Here is a 19,317-nt window from a genome sequence, read left to right on the forward strand (position 1 = left end):
CCAAACAGGCAGGAGCAGCGAGGCAGCCCAGAGGGGCTGGGCTAAAGCTTTTCCCTGCACAATTGCCCCTGGGCACTGCTGGACAAGGGGGTGAGAGCTCCATGTCCTGGCACAGCAGAGGTCCGATGTCCCTTGGGAAGGGGACATTCCCAAGGTGTCAGGAATGGTGTGGCAGCAGGAGCAGGGCAGTGTCCCTGTGCTGGACACTAATGAGGTCACACCTCAAATCCTGGGGGTCAGTTCTGTGCCCCTCATGAGGGCTGCAGCATGTCCAGGGAAGGGGATGGGGCTGAGGAGGGGTCTGGAGATCCAGGAGGAGCTGGGGGGGCTCATTTTGGAGAAAAGGAGGCTCAGGGGGGAACTTTCTGGTTCTGCACAACTCCCTGATAGGATGGGACAGCCAGGTGGGGGTCAGGCTTTGCTCCCAGGGAACAGAGACAGGACAAGAGGAAATGACCTCAAGTTGCATCAGGAGAGCTGTGGCATTTCCCAGGAGAGGTTTAGGTTGAATACTAAAGAAAATTTCTTCATGGGCAGGACTGTGCAGCCCTGGCATCAGATGCCTGGGGCAGTGGTGGAGTTGCCATCCCTGGAGGGATTTAATAAATGTGTAAGGAGCACTTGGGGACGTGATTTAGGGCTGGCCTTGGCAGCGCTGGGGGAACGGTTGGGCTTGATGATGTTCGAGGTCTTTTCCAACCTCAAGGATTCCATGACTCTATTCTATGATTCCAGGCACAGGCAGCCAGACCCAGATGCCGTTGGGGCCAGCATTCCCCAGGAACATGGATAAAAGCACAGGACAGGCTGGTGTGCTCCAGGAACAGGGCTGGGACAGAGCCTGGTGCCACCTTCACGCCACACTCCAATAAACCAGCTGTAAATCCTCTGGGTTTTTCATTTTCCCCAACCTCAGCAGTTCCGTGGCTCCCACACAGGGGCATTGGCCAAGGAGAGCTCTGGCTTTCTCATTCCTGTACTTCAAAGGTGCTGGGAACGTTCCCAAAGGCACAGGGAATACTGTAACTGGTATTTAGGGAAAGCAAACAGGACGGGGAGGTCACTGCGGGCTGCGGCTGGTGTTGGCCACAGCCAGAATAGAGGGGACTCTGTCCAGAGGCCACCCTGGAGAGGTGGCACCAGCCTAATTCGTCCGTAAGCTTTGGTGGCTGGGGACACTGATATCATTTACTCTGCCTTTCCGACAGCGTCTGACATTTGGATTTTTTTTTTTTTTTCTTTTTTAATTCCCCCAAAAAAAGTAAGCTGGGGAAAACCAACAGCACATATGGAACGAATCAAGGGCTGGCAGCAGCGGAGGCTCCAGCTGCAGGGATAAACAAGGAGCCACCCGCAGGCCACGGGGGCCGGAGCCCCCGGGGCAGCCCTGGCCCCGCCGAGGAAAACCGAGCGATTTCCGAGCGCGTAGAGGAAACGCTGACGGGAAGGGCGCATTCCGCAGGGAGCGCGTCATGGCTTTACTTGGCGCCCGCGACACACGCGAAGGTTTCAAGGGGGCCACGTGTGGAAGTGTGCTCCAGGAGACGGTGCAGAGGGAACTTCCAGGGGGATGGGGAGCGCCGGGAGGGAGGGGAGGCTGGGAAGCAGCAGGTCCCGGTGCCAGGAGCGCACGGAGCCCCTCGTGCAGGGGCTGCGCTCCCAGCAAAGCGTCACCTTCTGCTTCCACCCTTGAGGGATGCTGGAAAGGATGGAGGAAGGGTTGACCCCCAGAGCCCCCCTGAGCCCCCCAGCACTCCCCTGGCGATCACTGCTGGCGCCACAGGTAGGTCTGGATGGAGTGAGCTGGAGCCACAGTCTCAATGAACCCCATGGCGGGGTCATGGATTCCAAAGGGCACATCCCGGCCAAACCTGGGGAGAAAGAGGGGCTGAGCAGGTCGGCACGGCTGGGGCTGAGCACCACCCCCATCCCCTGCCTGGGCTGACCTGTTGAGGACCACCAGGACAAGGGCACCGTCGGGGCGCAGGACGGCCACGTGCTCCAGCTGGCAGAGGAGGCAGCGGCCGCTGCTGTGCAGCCCCACCCGCCGGGAGCCCTCGGGGATGAACTTGCTGTGGGAAGAGGACCAGGAGAGGGGATTTGCCCCTAGTCTGGGGCAGGTGGCAGCACCTGAACCCCCCAACCCACCTGAAGTGCCCCAGGTGGTAGAACATGGGCTGCTTGTAGAAAACATCCTTGCTGCCGTCCACAATGACGGGGCTGTCCACAAAGTTCTTGACCCAGTTGGGGCCTCCCTCCAGGTCCAGGACCAGGTTCCAGTCGGTCCAACCAGACACAAAGTGGTTCATGACCTGGGGGGGCAGGGAAGGGGCTGAGTGGGGCTGCCCCCAGCCCCGGCTGGGCGGTGTGAGGGCGGTGTGGGGGCTGTACCGTCAGGACGCTGTAGCTGTAGTGGTCTCCCCGCTCCCAGCAGCCCAGGGACACGGCGAAGCGGAAGGTGAAGAAGCCGGTGCAGGCCTCCGTGTAGAGGAGGAAATGGTCAGGGAAGAGCTTGTGGGTGGCCTCCAGGCTGCAGCCAGGTGGGACAATGGCATCCAGGTACCAGTGGACGGCCAGGCCAGCCACATAACGAGCAGCTGTGGCATTTCCCAGGACCTGGGGAGCAAAGGAGACGCCTCACACCGAGCCCACCCATGCCTGAAGCCTGCAGGGATGGACTCATGGACTCCACGTGGTCTCTCAGGGCCATCTCTTGTCCCCTCCTATGGGCACCACACCCTGCAGCACTGCACCCCTTTGAGCAACACCCTAGCATGCATCTGCTGCCCCAACATGGCTTTGGCACCTTGCTGGGTGCAGTGCTAAGGGAGTGGGCACAGGTTTGCCCCTCAGTGGGCCCCTTGCCCCCACCTGCTGCCTGGTCCTCCCTCCACACCCCGCTGGGGTGGTCCAGCCCTGCAGCCATGGAGGCAAAGGAGCAGCACGTTTTACTTTCTTTCCTCCTAATTTAAGGCAATATCCCCAAACAGCATCGTGGGGGGGAAACCAAACCAGCCACAACTCTGCCCAGCAGAGGTGCTGGTGCCCAGCAGCACTGCCAGGATCCGGGGATCCAGGATGTGAGTGCCACCTCCTGTCCTCACTCCCGCCGGGCACAGGCGGAGGCGGCTGCTCCGGCAGACCCGGTTTGCTCCCACTCTCGAGGGCTGGGAGAGGCCACGGCTCCATCTCCCAAAAAGCCTGGGGCTGGGGAGCGAGGCGGAGGGGCAGGAAGGGGCACTGCTCTTCACCACTTTGGCCCAGTGAGGGAGGTGGATGCGCTGGTCGTCGAGCATCAGGAGCCGTGTGCGGTGGGGGCTGCGGGCCAGCGCGGGGCCCAGGTCCTGGGCGATGAAATCCCGCTGCTGTGCGGCCGTGAAGGCGATGGTGGGGGCCTGGGGGGGCGTCAAGAGCCCCGCCAGCGGCTCGTTCTGTGCCGTCACCGCCCAGAAGGTCACGTTGTGTTTTGCATATTCATCCAGGAACCTGGTGCGGAGAACGGGGGGGGCAGAATCAGCTGTGCTGCCCCCCCGACCCCACCCCACTCCCCGATCCTCCCGCTGTCCATCCCAGCCTGCTTGCAGAGACACTACTTGATGAAGTAGTTGGCCCAGGTCCTGTGGTACTTGTCCCCTGCCTTCCCCTTCAGAGTCCCTTTCCCACGGACGTCCCCGTTACTCTTCATCCAGGCTGGGGCGGTCCAGGGGCTGGCAAACAGCAGCAACGGCCGCTTGCTCATGGCCAAAGCTCGGCGCAGGAGGGGAATCTGCGGGAGGGGACAGAGGGACGGGGTCAGCTCCAGGTGCAGCTCCCCAAAACCACGGGGCCCAGCAGCACGGGAGAACTCAAAGGACCTCAGCAGGGACTGGCAGCTGGCAAGCACCACCCCCGGCACAGCGGTGGCTGCTCACCCTGCCACTGCCAGCTGGGATGCGCCAGGACGTGCCCCGGAGGAGGTGCCAGCTCCCACAGGCTGTCCCCATGCAGCCTGCCACGGTGTGCAGGGCTCAGCAGCACCTGGTCCTGGGGGTCCCGGCACACGCAGGAGCTCCAGCACGAGAGGGGACAAAGGTGCTGATGGCAGCGGCTTCAGCCTCCCACCTTCATCTTCACGTCCTCGTCCGCCAGCCTGAAGTGCTTCAGCTCGTGGTCGTTGGGGACATCATCGTAGCTGTAGGGGCGCACGGAAAAGTCGCTGCAAGCCATGGGGACCCGGATGAGGTTGTACTCGATCCCTGAGGAGCAGGAAAAGCATCAAGAAGCACCGGAGCAGGCGCCCAGGCGGCGATGTCCCTGCAGGTGGGACAGGCACAGCCCCCTCTGGCGACCCCACGGTCCGCTCCCACCGCCGTGCTCTCGCTGCTCACCGCTCTCGGAGAAGTAGGAGCGCAGCAGGTTGTCCTGGGCTGGCTGGGACAGCTTCAGGATGTTCATGGCAGCAGCATCGGAGAGGGACCCTCCGAAGCCCTTCACGTGCTGGTGCAGCGTGGAGATGTTGAGCGTCAGCAGCAGCCCTGCGGGAAGAGCCCGGCTCGGTCCCTGCTGCCTGGGGGCCCGCGGTGGCACCGCCACCCACCAGTGGCGCTACCTCGGGTGCTCAGACTGCTCTGGAATTTCCCCTCGCTCCGCTCCAGCCGTTTGCCGGCCTTGCTGCTCTCGTACTTGACGTAGGAGCCGGGGGCTGGCACGACCAGGGGGTCCAGCGTGTCACAGTAGGTGGCATTGCAGACACAGACCAGCGAGCCGTGCCCAAAATCCTTGGGGATGCAGGGCCGGGCACCTGGGAGGCACGGGAGGCTGGGGATGGCTGCCGGCTCAGGGACGTGTCCCTGTGTGCTCCCCCGCCTGCCCCGGGGAGATGCCGCTGTCCCCGTGCTCCGCATTCCGGCACCTCCCGGGCACCCAGCTCCGCGCTGCCCCAGGGTGCCCAAGCCCCGCTGCCACCCCCGCCACGTCCCCGTGCTCACCTGCCACCTGGGGCACCGGCAGCAGCAGCAGCAGCAGCCAGCCCAGGATGCCGACAGCCCCCATGGCCCCTCCGCGTTCCCCCAGCTCTGGAAGGTCCCGGGGAGCAGCACCTGCGGCGGGGACACCTTCGGTCACGGCAGGGGCACGGAGGGATCAGCCCCATCTGCTCAGCCCCTTGCAGTGCCACGGAGCTCCTGCCGCACCCTCCATCCCTCCAGAACACCCTCATCTTGCTCAGGGAGGGTCCATCCCTGCCAGGAGCCCGCAGCGCACCCGCCTTCACCCCGGCTGCTCCCGACCTGCGCTGCCGCCAGCCCTCCTCCTCCTCAGCAGTGCAGCCTCCCCACCTGGCCTTTACAGGGAGCTGCTCGGAGACCTCCCTCCGCAGCACACCCTCTCCCACCCCCACAGCTCCTCCTTGCTCTGCTCCCGGCCCGTACCTGCCCCGGGCCGAGGACCGCCGATCTTCTGCTCCCGCCGGGTCCCTGTCACCCTCCGCTGCCACGGCAAGGAGGGACAGGGATGTGGTGCTGGCAGCTGGGCCCGGGTGGAAGGTCCAGCCAGCCCAGGGAGGGGGTCACAGGGGCAGATCTGAGACCCCACTGAAGGAAGAACTGATTGTTTTGTCAGGCAGGGTCTGGATGAGCCCCTGAGAGCCCAGCAGAGCCAAGGGCAGGCTCATGGCACAGCTGTCTGTCCTGCTGGGCACCTCCAACAGGACACCCACTTGTCCCTGCCTGCCACCCCACTGTCCCCACTGTCCCCCAGGAGACACAGGGCCGTGCAGCAGGGTCCAGGACACCCAGGCAAGGTCAGTGAACGTGGCTGCAGAGCTCAGGGCAGCATAGGGGCACAGCAGGGGTGGCCACAGGGGAGCTGGGGCTGTTGTCATTCCCTGCCCAAGCCTTTGGCATCACTCTCCCCAGCTCAGCATGTGCTGGGGAAGGTGGCAGCAGTGACAGCAGTGGCACAGCAAGCAGGCAATACCCCAGCTCCTGGCCCAACAGCAGCAGCTAGACCCTCAAAGGGGACCTTGCTGTCCCAACAAAGGAACAAAGGCCAGCTCTGGTGCTCCTGTAGCACTCCCTGCTCCTCCAGGAGTCACCCTCCAGCCCAGCAAGCCAAGGCTGAACTGGGCCAGCTCACCTGGGCACACAGACCTTACCTGGTGCCATCACCCAGGACGTTGCCACTCCTGTGGACAGGTACCCCTCACTGTGGGGACACACTCAGCATCCCCACACAGGGCTGGCCCAGGGAATGGAGAGTGGCCACATCCCAGCCACAGCTCCCAGCCACAGCTCTGCTGGCCTGGAGCATCCATCAGCAGCTCAGGGCTGCCCTGCACAGGGTTAAACTGCTCCGTTAGCTCTCCCTCCATGGGTGGAGCAGCACTTTGTGACTAATTTTCTCCATTTCTGGCATATCAGATGCAGCTCTGGGGCAAATCAATTCATCAAAGTTCCTCCTACCCCCAGCACTGCCCTGCTGTGGGCCCTGCCACAGTTCCACACCTCTGCTGGGAGCTGAGCCATGAGACACCTGGAGCCACTGGGGCTGGGGCAGATGGGGCCAGGCAGCCCCTGGTTACCTCTCAGGGGGCAAACAGGTGCCCCAGGAGGGAGCTGCTGTCCCTGTCCCGCTGCACTGTGGCTCTCCCACCTCCGAGTGTGATTAAGGTGTGACCAGACTGCTACACCCAGGCTAATGAGCCCCAATTTTGGGGAGGGATTAATAGCTCCTAAGGCAATCAGCCACCTTGGAGCTCACTTCCAGCCATCCTGGATGCCCCTGCTCACCCTTTCCCATTCCAAACTCCAGCCCTTCCTGCCCCCCATCCACCACAGCCCCCCAGCTGGCTCAGCTCACACAGCTCCTGGAAGCAAAACACTGCGGAGGCTGCTGGAGCTCATCCTTATCAACAGCAGCTGATAAGAGCGCCCTGCTGAGCAGGAAAAGTGAGACCCAGGGGCCGGGCAACGCCTCGCATGGAGCTGCTGCTGGCACAGCAGATACCAGGCAGCCCCACCAAGCCCCCAAAGCTGCTTCTTGTGGCCAATCTCCAAAGAGGGGGGCTTCTGGGGGTCGCAGGGATCTCGTGGAGTGGTGTGACAGCCCTTTGCAGTGCTCGGTGGGTTCATTGAAGGAGGTGGGGTCAAAGGAGCCACCAGAGGAGCCACAGGGTGAATTTTGTCCTCAGAGGAGCCACAGGGTGAATTTTGTCTTCAGAGGAACCAGAAGGTGAATTTTGTCCTCACAGGAACCAGAGGGTGAATTTTGTCCCTAAGCCAGGCCGGTGTGGATGGGGACACGGGGACACAGAGCTGGGCTGAGTCACCTTTCTGGGCATCACGACTTTGTTAATATTTATGCCAAAGATGTGGCCTCAGTGTGGCATCACTCCTTCCCAACAGCAAGACCCCGGCCCAGAGCGCGTGAGGACAATCCTCAGGGTGATCACTGGCTCTAGGTGGGACCCCAGCAGCCCCCAGTCACCGCGAGCCGCACACAAGCCAAGGCTTTGCACAAGAATTAATGAGCAGAGCCAAGCCCAGCGACGTCGGAGGATTCGCCCCCGCTGCGTTTATCCCGGAGCCAGTCGGTCCTTGAGCACCGAGCCGAGCGCAGGGACCAGGGCACGTGGACCTGGGTGATTCAGCATCCGGCCACCAGCGCTAGCAGCGGCCCAGGTAAGGGAGAAACAGGTGGGGGAGCAGCCCTGCAGGGAGCGGGATGCTGGCAGCGGGGTGGTGGGGATGGGACTCGCTGCGTGATCCTGGAGAAACGTTTCCCTCTTGTGGACAAACACAAACAGCCTCGGGGCAGGAGCAGGCTGCTCTCCTCAGGACTCTGGCGGCAACTCCCGGAGCTGCAGGGTCCCGGGAGCAGCATCCCTGTGGCTCCGGTGTCCCAGGGTGACACTGTCACTCACCGGCCACGCCTGGGCTGTGCTCAGCCCACGCAGCATCGCGGCTGTCAGTCCTGACAGCACCCCTGGGCACATCCCACCTGCAGGGATCAGCCCAGGGGCCCCGCCGCCCTCCTCGCCCTGAAATTATGACCTCCCTGCCCTAATCTCCTGCTCTCACACCCTGGCAGCTCCCTCCCTCCTTCCTGGGTGCGCCCACACTCAGCACCCACTCCCGGTCCTGCCCCCGCTTGCTCAAGGCACCCCAGAGCTGTGGTGGGTGCTGAGCCCCTGGTGCACCCCCACTCTCCTCACCACGGTGGGGACCCCTCGGATCAGCCCCCCAAGGGGAGCAGCAGGCTCCAGGCAGGGCTGCTGCAGCCTGGCCAGCCCCTCTGTCCCTGAAAAGCCCCAGGAGCAGCTGGCACTGCCATGACCTCAACCAGAGCTGTGGTGGGTGCTGAGCCCCTGGTGCACCCCCACTCTCCTCACCATGATGGGGACCCCTCGGATCAGCCCCCATGGGGAGCAGCAGGCTCCAGGCAGGGCTGCTGCAGCCTGGCCAGCCCCTCTATCCCAGAAGAGCCCCAGGAGCAGCTGGGGCTCAGCCAGAGCTGCCTGGCACCCTGAGCCCCCACGCTGCCATGCTCCTGGAGCTGGCCCTACCTCCAGCCCTGGCCTCAGGACCTCGGTCTGGGTGTGACCCACACAGCCCCTGGCCTGACATCAGGCTGCAGGTGGCTCCAGACTGGCAAGGAAAAGCACAGAAAGCTGAAACTTGGCTGCAGTCCCTGCTCAGCCCTTCCATCGAGGGTGGGTTTCCAAGTGCTTTGTGCCTGCTCCTGATGCAGCATCTGCATTCAGGGTGACTCCCGAGCCACTTGCTAGGTCCTAAAACCCGTCCCCAACAGCAGCAGGAGCACAGCCGGGCTCTGCTCAGCCCCAGCCAGGCAGTGCGTGCTCGGAACTGGGAGCAGACTCACACCTGGAGCATCTCTCAGCAGGGTGAGCCCCCGGGAGCTGAGGTGGGCAGGGAGAGGGGCTGCCCACGATGCTCCAGCTGCTCTGTGCTGCTCGCCAGGCTCCAGCAGGCTCCACGCCGCGGTGGCACCCAGCCACAGCGCCCAGGAGCGGGGGAGGCACCCGGAGGTTTCTCTTCCAGCCGCAGACACCAAGGCAGCATCCGTGTTTAATGTGGGAACAGCAGAACACAGCGTTCACAGCCTGTGGGGTCTCCACCCTGAGGGGCACCGGGGCCCCCGGCCCTCCTGCACACCACGGCGTCCCCGGGGCCCCACTCCGGCTCTGCCACGGCCCCGGGGGCACCTCCCCCGGCCCGAGCCCGCGGGCAGCTGGGGCTGCACGTCCGGCCCGGTCACTGCTCCGTCACTGCCGCCGCCACACGTAGGTCTGGATGGAGTTGGCCGGAGCCACGGCCGCCATGAGGCCGACCGTGTCTGCCAGCCCAAAGGTGATGTCCTGTGGGGACCTGGGGGTGACAGCAGCGCGCTCAGACCTGCAGCACCTGCACAGGGCCCGGGGGGTGGGGTCCCACACAGGGTTAGCAGGATGGGGGTCCCACACAGGGTTGGCAGGACGGGGGTCCCACACAGGGCTGGCAGGACAGGGGTCATACACAGGGGTGGCAGGAGGGGGGTCCCACATGGGGCTGATGGGATGGGGGTCCCACATGGGGCTGATAGGACAGGGGTCCCACACAAGGCTGGCAGGATGGGAGTCCCACACAGGGTTAGCAGGACAGGGGTCCCACACAGGGGTGGCAAGATGAGGGTCCCAGACAGGGCTGGCAGGATGAGGGTCCCACATGGGGCTGGCAGATGGGGGTCCCACAGAGGGGGGCCAGGCTGCATCACCCACCGGTTCAGAACCACCACAACCACAGCCCCGTCGGGCCGCAGGAAAGCCGTGTACTCCAGCTCTGTCTTCTTGGACTCTCTGGAGGCGACGAGCCCCACGCGCTGGGAGCCCTCAGGGATGAATTTACTGAGCAGACAAACGAGAAGCAACCTCAGGGAGACCCCAGGAGAGCTCCTCTTGAGCCAAATTTGCCTTGCTTCTCTCAGGACAAGGCAGCTTAGCGCATGTTGTGGGCTCCAACCCACCTGAAGTGCCCCATGTGGTAGAACATGGGCTGTTTGTAGAAGATGCCTTCACTGCTGTCCACGATGATGGGGCTGTCCACATAGTTCTTGACCCAGTTAGGGCCCCCCTCCAGATCCAGGGCCAGATTCCAGTCAGTCCAGCCGGCCACAAAGTGGTTCAGATTCTGCAACAGGACAGCTCAGATGCCTGCCCAACACCAGCAACCCTCCCCAAGGCCCAGCACACAGGGGCCTCACCGTCAGGATGCTGTGGCTGTACTGGTTCCCCCGTTCCCAGCAGCCCAGAATCACATCCCGCTCCCAGAAATGAGCCCCGATGCACGCCTCTGTGGCCAGGATAAAGTAGTCAGGGAAGAGCTCATGAGTGGGCAGCACTGTGTCCTGTATGGGACCGATGAAGTCCAGGTACCAGTGGATGCCAATGCCGTGGACGTAGCGAGCTGCAGCCTCATCCTCCAGGACCTGGCAGGGAGAAGAGTCAATCCCATGGGGCACAGAGGCACGGGATGGAGAATCCAAGCCCCCCACAAGGTCAGGGGCTGCTCCCTGGGTCACCACGATGGCAGCACGCTCACCACTCTGGCCCAGTGTGGGAGGTGGAGCCGGTTGTCGTCCAGGATGATGAGCTGGACGTGGCGGTGGGAGCTGTTGGCCAGCGCCGGGCCCAGGTCCTGAGCGATGAAGTCCCTCTGCTGCTCAGCTGTGAAACCCAAGCACTGGAAGGGGTAGTTGTTGATCAGCCCGGCCGTGGGCTCGTTCTCTGCTGTCACTGCCCAGAATGTCACATTGTGCTTGGCGTATTCATCCAGGAACCTGGCGGGGGGGAAGGGGTGAGCCGTGAGGAGTCCCCAAGTGCCACCACTGAGAGTCCCCCGGGTATCACCCCACTCCCCCAGCCCCAGCAGCTCCTCACCGCACAAAGTATTTGGCCCAGGTCTTGTGGTACTTGTCCCCTGCCTGCCCCTTCAGTGTCCCCTTTCCCACATAGGACTCGCTGGTCTTCAGCCAGGTGGGGGAAGTCCAGGGGCTGGCGTACAGCGACAGCGGCCGCTTGCTCATGGCCGAGGCTCGCTGAAGGAGGGGGATCTGCAGGAGGAGGTGGAGGGGCCAGCTCAGCTCAGCCCCTGGGACCCTCCACCCCACCCTGCTCCCTCCCAGCGCTCGCCTTCAGCTTGGTGTCCTCGTCTCGCAGGGCGAAGTGGGCGAGCTCGTAGTCGTAGGGGACGTCATCGTAGGTGTAGGCATGGAGGGAGAAGTCACAGCTGGCCATGGGGAGCCGGATGAGGTTGTACTCCAGCCCTGCCAGCACAGCGGGACACGAGGTGTCCATGGTGTCCATAATCCCTGCCACCATCCCACCCGTGTCCCCGACACCCTACCCTCCTCAGAGAAGTAGGAGCGCAGCAGGTGCTCCTGTGCTCTTTCCGGCAGGGATAAGATGTTGATGGCGGCCGCGTCGGTGATGGAGCCACCAAAACCCTTCACCCTCTGGAAGCGCTGCGTCGTGTCCAGCCTGAGGACAACATCTGCAGGGAGGGGAGCCCAGCATGACGGTGGGTTGCTGCAGGGTCCATCCCATCCCTGCCATCCGTGGCAGTACCTGGGGCGCAGAGTTTGTGCTGGAATTTCCCCTCGCTCCGCTCCAGCCGTTTGCCGGCCTTGCTGCTCTCGTACTTGACGTAGGAGCCGGGGGCTGGCACGACCAGGGGGTCCAGCGTGTCACAGTAGGTGGCATTGCAGACGCAGACCATGGCATCACGGCCGAAATACTTGGGGCTGCAGGGCTGGGCGCCTGGGGGGCACGGGAGGGTGGTGGGGGCAGCCTCAGGGACATGTCCCTGCCAGCTCTCCCACCTGCCCCGGGGGTGATGCCACCGCCTCCGTGTTCCACACCCCCGCCCCTCCCGAGCACCGAGCTGCCTCCGGACCCCCGGACAGCTCCCGGGCATCCCTGACCACGCACTCCAAAGGTATACCCTCCTCCTCCTCCTCCTCCCCTCCCACTTCGGGCCGCCCGGGGACCCCCGTCCCCTGCACCCCCCGCGTACCCCGGGTCCCCCTCGCTCACCTGCGGCCCGGTGCACGGCCAGCAGCACCGGCAGCAGCCGCCAGCACAGGGCACCGACAGCCCCCATGGCCCCGCCGCTCCCGGTGCGCTCGGAGCCGGCCCTGCAGCACCGGCTCCGCCACCGGCCTTGCCTTTAAGGGCGCCCGGGCAGCTCGTCCCGCCCACACCCGGTGCAGGAGCGGCACCGACTCTGGGCGGGCCTGGCCCCGGCGCTTCCCCCGCGCCGGTTCTGGCTCCGCGAACCGGGAGAACCGCGTGGGCACGGGCACGGGCACGGGCACGAGCACGGGCACGGGCACGGGGTCGTTTCCCCCCGCCCCCTCCCCGAGAAGCGCAGCCGGTCCCGGTCCCGGTTCCGGTTCCGGTCCCCGCTGCCTCCCCACGCCCGACAGCACCGGCCGCCCCGTCCCGCGGAGCCGCTACCGGGAAACCGGGAGCCGGCACCCCGTGACCGGTCAGCTGACTGACCGCCCGCCCCGCCCCGCCCCGCCCGTCCCGTGACACCGGCCCCGTGGGCGGCGGCGACCACCTTTATTCGGTCTCTAGCGAGGGGCAGCGGCCGCGGGACCGGCCCCGCAGCGCGGCCCGGGCGCAGCCGGGCGGGGAGGAACCGGCACGACCGAGACCGAGACCGGGCGGCACCGGCACCGAGACCAAGACCGGGGCACAGGGGCCTGGAGAGGAGATGGGCACAGGGGACAGAGCAAGGGACAGGCATGGCAGTTCCGGGGTACGGGTGCGCTGGCACAGAGCCCAGGGACCAGGCCAGCACAAGGGACAGGTCAGGGGACAGGCACGCTGGCACAGGGGGCCGAGGATCAAGCCAGCATGGCCAGCCAAAAGAACAAGGCAGAAGACAGGCACGGCCAGTGGAGGGGACAGGGGACAGGCATGGCTGGCACGAGGGACCGGGGATCAAGCCAGCCAAAGGGACAGGGCAAAGGACAGCATGGCCAGGGCAGGGGACAGCTGGCACTGGGGACAGACATGGCCATGCCAGGCTACAGGCACAGCTGGCACAGGGGACAGGGTATGGCCAGTGCATGGGTCAGGCACAGCCACAACATGGGACAGGGCAGGGGACAGGCATGGCCATCCCAGGGAATAGGCACAGCTGGCACAAGGGACAGGGCAAGGGACAGGCATGTCCAGAAGAAGGAATAGGGCAAGGAACAGGCATAACCACCCCAGACAGGCAGGGGACAGGCACAACTGTCCCGGACCCCCAGCAGACACCCCAGGGGACCAGCCCCGAACCCCAGCCCTGCTTGGGGAGGGGGCCCGGCCGAACCCCCGGGGCAGCAGTGCAGGGCCCAGCCCCACCAGGGCAGCAGCAGCAATGTCCGAGCAATGTCCAGGGCTGATTGCAGAGCGGGACTCCCTCCCCAGAGCGGAGGGTCCCCGCAGGGGCCGTGCCCTCAGAGCGCGCTCTCCTTGCAGGCCCCGCTGAGGCTCCGGGGGCGGCCGCGCTCCAGGCGGCGCGTGGACAGGAGCCGCCGCAGGGACGACGTGGAGCTCAGGTCCCCGCAGCTCTGCAGGTGGATTCCTTCGTGGGGCCGCTCTGCACCCGGCCAGGCGCTCCAGGGAACCTGCAAGCCGGGGGGACAGGCTGCAGCAATAGGGATGGCACCCCTGCCTGTGACACCCCTGCCCGTGACACCCCTGCCCATGGCACCCCTGCCCCATCAGACCTGGGAAACTGCTCTGGCAGTCCTGTCCTCGTCATCAGACCAGGCACACTGCTCTGACAGTCCTGTCCTTGTCGTCAGACCAGGGACACTGCTCTGGCAGTCCTGTCCTCATCATCAGACTGGGACACTGCTCTGACAGGCACAGGACACTGCTCTGACAGTCCTGTCCTCATCACCCGACCTGGGACACTGCTCTTGGCAGTCCTGTCCTCGTCATCAGACCTGGGACACTGCACTGCACCCCTGCTCGTGGCACCCCTGCTCATGGCACCCTCCCGCACTCACCCCCCTGTGCTCAACCCTCCACGCTCCAGCGTTGCCAGGCGGTGCATGGGGCAGGAGGATAGAGGTGACAGGGATGGCAGAGGCGTGCATCATGCGCCCACACTGGCATTTGGGACAGGTTGGTTCCCGTCAGGGCCTCCCGGGCTGCGCAAGGACTCCGGTGTCCCGTAAAGATGAGTTGTGGGGATGTCCCAGCAGCTGCCTCGAGGTGCAGTGACTCAGGGGCAAAGGCAAAGCCATTGCAACAGGCATGATTTTCCCACCTGTGGCTCCAGTGGGGCTCAAGGAAAAGGAGCTGCCCCCCAGGAAGGGCTGGGCAAGGACAGTGCAGGAAGAACGCTCTGCCTGCAGCCAGGGTGCCGACACAATGGGGGTGCAGCAGGGGAACAATGGAAGGGCTGGGGTGGAGGTGTTGATGGGGAGAGAAGGCAGGGAGAGCATGGATGGGAGTTCTCTGGGAAGGAGGAGTTGCCCATCCCCTGTAGCTTCCAGAACCCACCTGTTTGTGCCCGTGGAAGCTGTGCCCAGACACCTCCGTGCCAGCTGCCAGGCTGCGCTTGGGTCTCTGCAGGAACCTGGCCACCAGCCCACGGGTGCCCCGGTAGCCCTTGAGGTCCCCCAGGGAGCGGGTGGTTGTCTTTGACAGCTGCTGTGGCACCTTCTTGCAGGGTGGCATCTTGTTCTTCCCCACGGAGCCAGCCCGGAGCAGCGGAGGGGAATCACAGTGGGAACGGTGGAGCAGGCAGGCCTCGGAGCACAGCCCTGTGGGGTGAGTGCTGTCACACACAGGACACTGCTGTGCCAGTCATGTCCTTGTCATCACACCTGGGACACTGCTCTGATGGACCTGTCCCTACTGTCACACACAGGACACTGCTCTGACAGTCCTATCTTCGTCATCAGACCTGGGACACTGCTTTGATGGACCTGTCCCCATTGTCACACACAGGACACTGCTCTGATGGACCTGTCCCTACTGTCACACACAGGACACTGCTCTGGCAGTCCTGTCCTCGTCATCAGACCTGGGACACTGCTCTGACAGTCCTGTCCTTGTCGTCAGACCAGGGACACTGCTCTGGCAGTCCTGTCCTCATCATCAGACTGGGACACTGCTCTGACAGGCACAGGACACTGCTCTGACAGTCCTGTCCTCATCACCCGACCTGGGACACTGCTCTTGGCAGTCCTGTCCTCGTCATCAGACCTGGGACACTGCTCTGACAGGCACAGGACACTGCCCTGATGTACCTGTCCCCACTGTCAGGCCCAGGACACTGCTCTGATGGATCCATCCCCACCATCAGACCTGGGACACTGCTTCAACAGACCCAGGAGACTGCTCTGATGGACCTGTCCCCAGTGTCACACCCCAGGATGCTGCTCCCAGCAGACCTATCCTCAGAGGCCTGGGGTCCTGCTGTGTCCCATCCCCAGTCAGCAGGAGCAGTCCCACCAGTGGTCCCCATTGTCCCAGCCCCAGCAGGGTGAGCTCAGTCCCCAGAGGGCTACAGACACCCCCCTGTGCCCCCTTTCTCTCCCAGTACACCCCAGTGCCCTGACCTGTATCAGCGGAGGAGTCGGACACGGTGTCCTCCAGTGCTTTGGTATAAAGTACTTCCCTGAAATCTGCTGGGAGCAGAGAGAGCCCTCAGGCCTGGGCAGCTGTGCACACCCCAGGCAGCACAACCCTCCAGCACCGCTGCTCCCAGCCCAGCAGACCTCCCCTGCTCCCCCCGTTCCTTCCCAGCCCGGCCGCAGAAAATCACAGCCAAACCCTGCGGCACGTCCCGGCCGCACCGCACGGACACCGCCACACTCCCCCGCCGGTCACTGTCACCTACCAGCACGGCCTGCCATCGGGACGCCGGGGTCACTGTGTGACCTGAGGAGCGGGCGCGGGGCCAGCCCCGGGGCCGGGGACGAAGGGCACGAGGTCTCGCTGTTGCGCCGGGGGTGGCCGGGGCGGCCAGCGGCCGTGTCCGTGTCCGTGGGGCGGCCACCCCCGCGGCCCTGCAGCGACGATCCCTTGTCCTTGAGCCGCACCTCGGGGAAGCAGGGCCCGGCACAGCGCCCCGGCCCCACCAGCCGGTTGCAGCTGTGGGTGACGGCTCCCCCCACCAAGATGCCGTCCGGGCCGGGCTCCGCCGTGGAGCAGGAGTAGGATCGCTCGCCCCGCACGCGGGGCTGGGGCTGCTCCTCGAAGGGGCCCTGCAAGCCCAGCGTGGGGCTGCGAGCGTGGTGGCTGCACTGCACGCAGTCCACGCTCAGGCAGTAATCGGCGCGGCTGCGCTGGATGGAGCGGAACAGGACGTAATCCACGGAGCGCATGGAGCCCTGCAGCTCCAGCAGGCACGAGTCCTCCGAGGGGCTGCTGTCCCCGGGGATGTCCATGATCTCGGACATGATCAGGGACCCGCTGTCCATGGAGACTGCGAGGAGAGGAGCTGCTGGGAAGAGCCGGAGCTGCCACGGCCCTGCCACCACCCCCGTGCCCGGGGGGGAACACTTGAATGCTCACCTTCCCCGCTGAGCACGATGGAGGGGACGCGGTCGCAGGTGCAGGTGTGGGAGCCCTCTGTCAGCTGCGAGTCGAACAGGGTGGCCTGTGGGACAGCAGGCTCGGCGCTCAGCTCAGCAGGAGCCCATCCTGCCCAGCCTGCCCTGCCCACGGCCCCACAGCCCCCACCTGGCTGTCTCCCCGCAGCCCCATCACAGTCTCGTATGATGGGGGGAAATCGGTTGGGTAGAGGGGCACGGGGCTGTCCATGGAGCCATTGTAGGTGATGCTGTGGAGGCAAGAGCAGAAAAGCCACTCTGGGTGGGACAAACCCAGCCTGGGGGCACACGGGCCCCCCTGTCCCAGCAGCCTTGCTCCCAGCTGGTACCTCTGTGCATCTGTCTCAGAGCTGCAGGTGTACTCAGGTGGGTAGTAGGGGGGCGGTGGCACTGGAGGCACAAACTCCTCGAAGTCCATCATCATGCTCTGCAGAAAGGTGTCAGGTGGGGACGTGCACTCCAATGTCACAGAGCTCGAGCGCTGTGGGACCAGCTGCAGGGAGAGGGGAGAAGGGAGAGCTGAGACCTCCTGCCCTGAGATCCAGCAAGGGATGTGCATCCTGGGCTTTAATCTGCACCTGGTCGGGGCCAGGTCCTGCCCTGGCACCCCAGGGACCACCCCAGCTCGGGGGAGCTGCTCCTGGGCCAGAGCTGGCACTCACCACGTGGACCATGTCAAGGGAGAAGATCTGGATGCAGCACACGACAGCAGAGAGCATGCAGATGATGGTGGAGAAGATGGTCAAGCCACAGACACTGAAGAGGAGATCCTGGGGAGCAGTGGGGTGAGCTGCAGAGCCCGCAGAGCGTGGCCGGGGGTGCGGCCGCTTCCCAGGGAGCCCTCGTATCCCCCTGCTCCTCCACCTTGAGTGCCACACGGATGTTCCGGCAGTTGGGCGTGGGGAACATGGTCAGCATCTCGCTCTGCTGGCTGCAGGAGGCGGGCGGGGGCTCCGAGCGGGCCTGGCAGCACACACACGTGTCCCTCTCCTGGGGACGAGAAGCACTGCGAGGAAGCTCTGGATGCCGTGCTATCCCCTGGGAGCCACCAGGCCCCAGCTCCGCAGCTCCCCAGAGCCCCCCACAGCCAGGAACGAGCCCGGGGGTCCCTGCTCAGCCTCACCCTCTCGCAGGCCTCCAGCGTCTTCACCAGCTGCGCGTTCTGGCACGACAGGATGGAGCCGGCGAGGCTCAGCATGACGCCCAGCACCGAGAGCAGCGTGAAGAAAGCGATCTGCAGCGGGAGGAGAGGGGCTGCCGGCGGCGCAGGGAGCCGGCTGCGCACCCGGGGGCACGGGGGGGGGTTGCTCGGCCTCCCCATCCTGGGCTCCCCCGCCTGCGGAAGGGTGTCCCCCCTACACCTACCACCAGGGTGAGCGGCCGCTTCCAGGAGATGATGCCGACCAGCCCGGACAGTGCCAGCTGCAGGTGCACAAGCCCCGCGGTGAGCACAGGGAGAAGGCTTTGTGAGGCAAAAGGGCTCCGAGCAGCCCCTGCCCACGGGCACAGCCCCCTGGTCCCTGCAGGCCTGGAGCCAGCCCGGGAGCAGTGGGGCTGTAGGAGCAGCCCTGGCGCCACGAGAAGGGAGAAACTGCTGATTCAGGGCCTGGGGACTGCGGGCTGCTCTGGCTGGGCAGCAAACCCAGGCCAGGATCCGTGCTGCAGGGTCACCACGGGGGACCCCGGGTGCTGCCCTCACCCCAGTACCCAGCAGACAGAGCAGAGCCCCCATCGCCACCCTGTCCCTGCCCTGGGGTGCCCCCACACCCCTCCCTGCCCGTGGCTGCGTACCCCAGACATTCCCCCGCACCCCTTGGGGGTCCCCATCCCTCACAGAGTCACCCTGGGGGAGCCCTTGGGATTCTCCCACAATGCACCGCGGCAGCCACGGGCAGAGGGTGGGGGAGCAGCGGGGCTGCCCTCCCCTGGGACCGACGGCGAGCCCGGCCCCCGGGGAGCGCTGCAGCCCCCTCCCCGCGCCGCCTCGGCCCCGCACTCACCGAGAAGCCGGCCCAGGACGGGCAGGACTGACGGATTTTGGTGGAGGGAGTGATGGTGGCCGCCACCAGGCTGAAGGTGACGATGAGGACGCCCAGGATGGCTTGCACGAGCCCCAGGACCAGCAGGACCTGCAGCCAGGTGCGCTGGAGGCGGAGGTGGGTGAGGCTGCGGGAGCTGCGGCCGGTCAGCGAGCGGCTGGAGTCGGTGGGGGAGGGCATGGCCGCGGCGGGCGGCGGCTCGAGGCCGGCCCCGGAGCCCCGGGGCAGCCGGCGGCACCGCGCCAGGACCGCGGGGAGCAGGAGCAGCCGCTCTGCGGGAACGGGCCGGGCTCCACCTTTCGGCTTGCCGGAGGATGCTGACGGTGGCTCTTCACCGCCCCGGGCGGGGGGGCTCGGACAGCGCCCACGGCCACGCGGAGCCGGGGCCGGGAGAAGCTCCGCGGAGAACAGAACCGGCCTCGCCAGTCCCTGCGCAGCCCGGCCGGGGCGCGCCTAGAGCCGCCGGCCGCAGACGGAGCGCGGCCCCGGGACCGCCGCCGCCTCCCTGGCCGTCGGTGGAGCGCCGGGCCCCCGCCGGGAGATCATCCCGCCCCGCGGCGTCCGAGAGCCGCCGCCCGGGACGCGGCCCCCGGGGCAGCGCCAGCAGGCGGGAGCCGCGGTCCGGAGCGGAGCATCCTCCGCGGGCGGCGGGCGCAGGGCCGGGTCCCGCTGCAGG

General features: G+C 65.6%; 3 protein-coding genes across 5 annotated transcripts; all 3 read right to left on the reverse strand.

Moving 5' to 3' along the window:
* Positions 1–1,082: 1,082 nt before the first annotated feature.
* LOC121352163 (lysosomal acid glucosylceramidase-like) lies at positions 1,083–5,264 on the reverse strand. Its single transcript, XM_041464864.1, has 10 exons — positions 4,968–5,264; positions 4,589–4,780; positions 4,368–4,514; positions 4,102–4,235; positions 3,594–3,766; positions 3,252–3,486; positions 2,392–2,616; positions 2,149–2,312; positions 1,947–2,072; positions 1,083–1,871 (listed from the first exon to the last, which is right to left on the reverse strand). The coding sequence occupies exons 1-10, from the start codon at positions 5,029–5,031 to the stop codon at positions 1,766–1,768; spliced, it is 1,566 nt and encodes a 521-aa protein (XP_041320798.1). The 5' UTR covers positions 5,032–5,264; the 3' UTR covers positions 1,083–1,765.
* A 3,783-nt stretch (positions 5,265–9,047) lies between these two features.
* On the reverse strand, positions 9,048–12,518 carry LOC121352145 (lysosomal acid glucosylceramidase-like). The gene is made up of 10 exons (XM_041464838.1): positions 12,068–12,518; positions 11,600–11,791; positions 11,379–11,525; positions 11,165–11,298; positions 10,913–11,085; positions 10,575–10,812; positions 10,237–10,461; positions 10,000–10,163; positions 9,755–9,880; positions 9,048–9,365 (listed from the first exon to the last, which is right to left on the reverse strand). The coding sequence occupies exons 1-10, from the start codon at positions 12,132–12,134 to the stop codon at positions 9,263–9,265; spliced, it is 1,569 nt and encodes a 522-aa protein (XP_041320772.1). The 5' UTR covers positions 12,135–12,518; the 3' UTR covers positions 9,048–9,262.
* A 401-nt stretch (positions 12,519–12,919) lies between these two features.
* Positions 12,920–19,179, reverse strand: FAM189B (family with sequence similarity 189 member B). 3 transcript variants are annotated; one of them, XM_041464837.1, is made up of 12 exons: positions 18,603–19,179; positions 17,968–18,024; positions 17,726–17,836; positions 17,467–17,565; positions 17,265–17,372; positions 16,932–17,095; positions 16,733–16,832; positions 16,565–16,649; positions 15,888–16,475; positions 15,607–15,675; positions 14,543–14,805; positions 12,920–13,656 (listed from the first exon to the last, which is right to left on the reverse strand). In XM_041464837.1, exons 1-12 carry the CDS (start codon positions 18,819–18,821, stop codon positions 13,486–13,488), a joined length of 2,034 nt encoding a protein of 677 aa, XP_041320771.1. In that variant the 5' UTR covers positions 18,822–19,179; the 3' UTR covers positions 12,920–13,485. The 3 variants fall into 3 exon arrangements, with proteins under 3 accessions (XP_041320771.1, XP_041320769.1, XP_041320768.1); XM_041464835.1 differs by having other exon boundaries at positions 15,607–15,672; positions 17,467–17,592; XM_041464834.1 differs by having other exon boundaries at positions 17,467–17,592.
* Positions 19,180–19,317: the final 138 nt, after the last annotated feature.

The sequence above is a fragment of the Pyrgilauda ruficollis genome, unplaced genomic scaffold, assembly GCF_017590135.1.
Source record: "Pyrgilauda ruficollis isolate IOZ18807 unplaced genomic scaffold, ASM1759013v1 scaffold185, whole genome shotgun sequence".
NCBI classification, from domain to species: domain Eukaryota; kingdom Metazoa; phylum Chordata; class Aves; order Passeriformes; family Passeridae; genus Pyrgilauda; species Pyrgilauda ruficollis.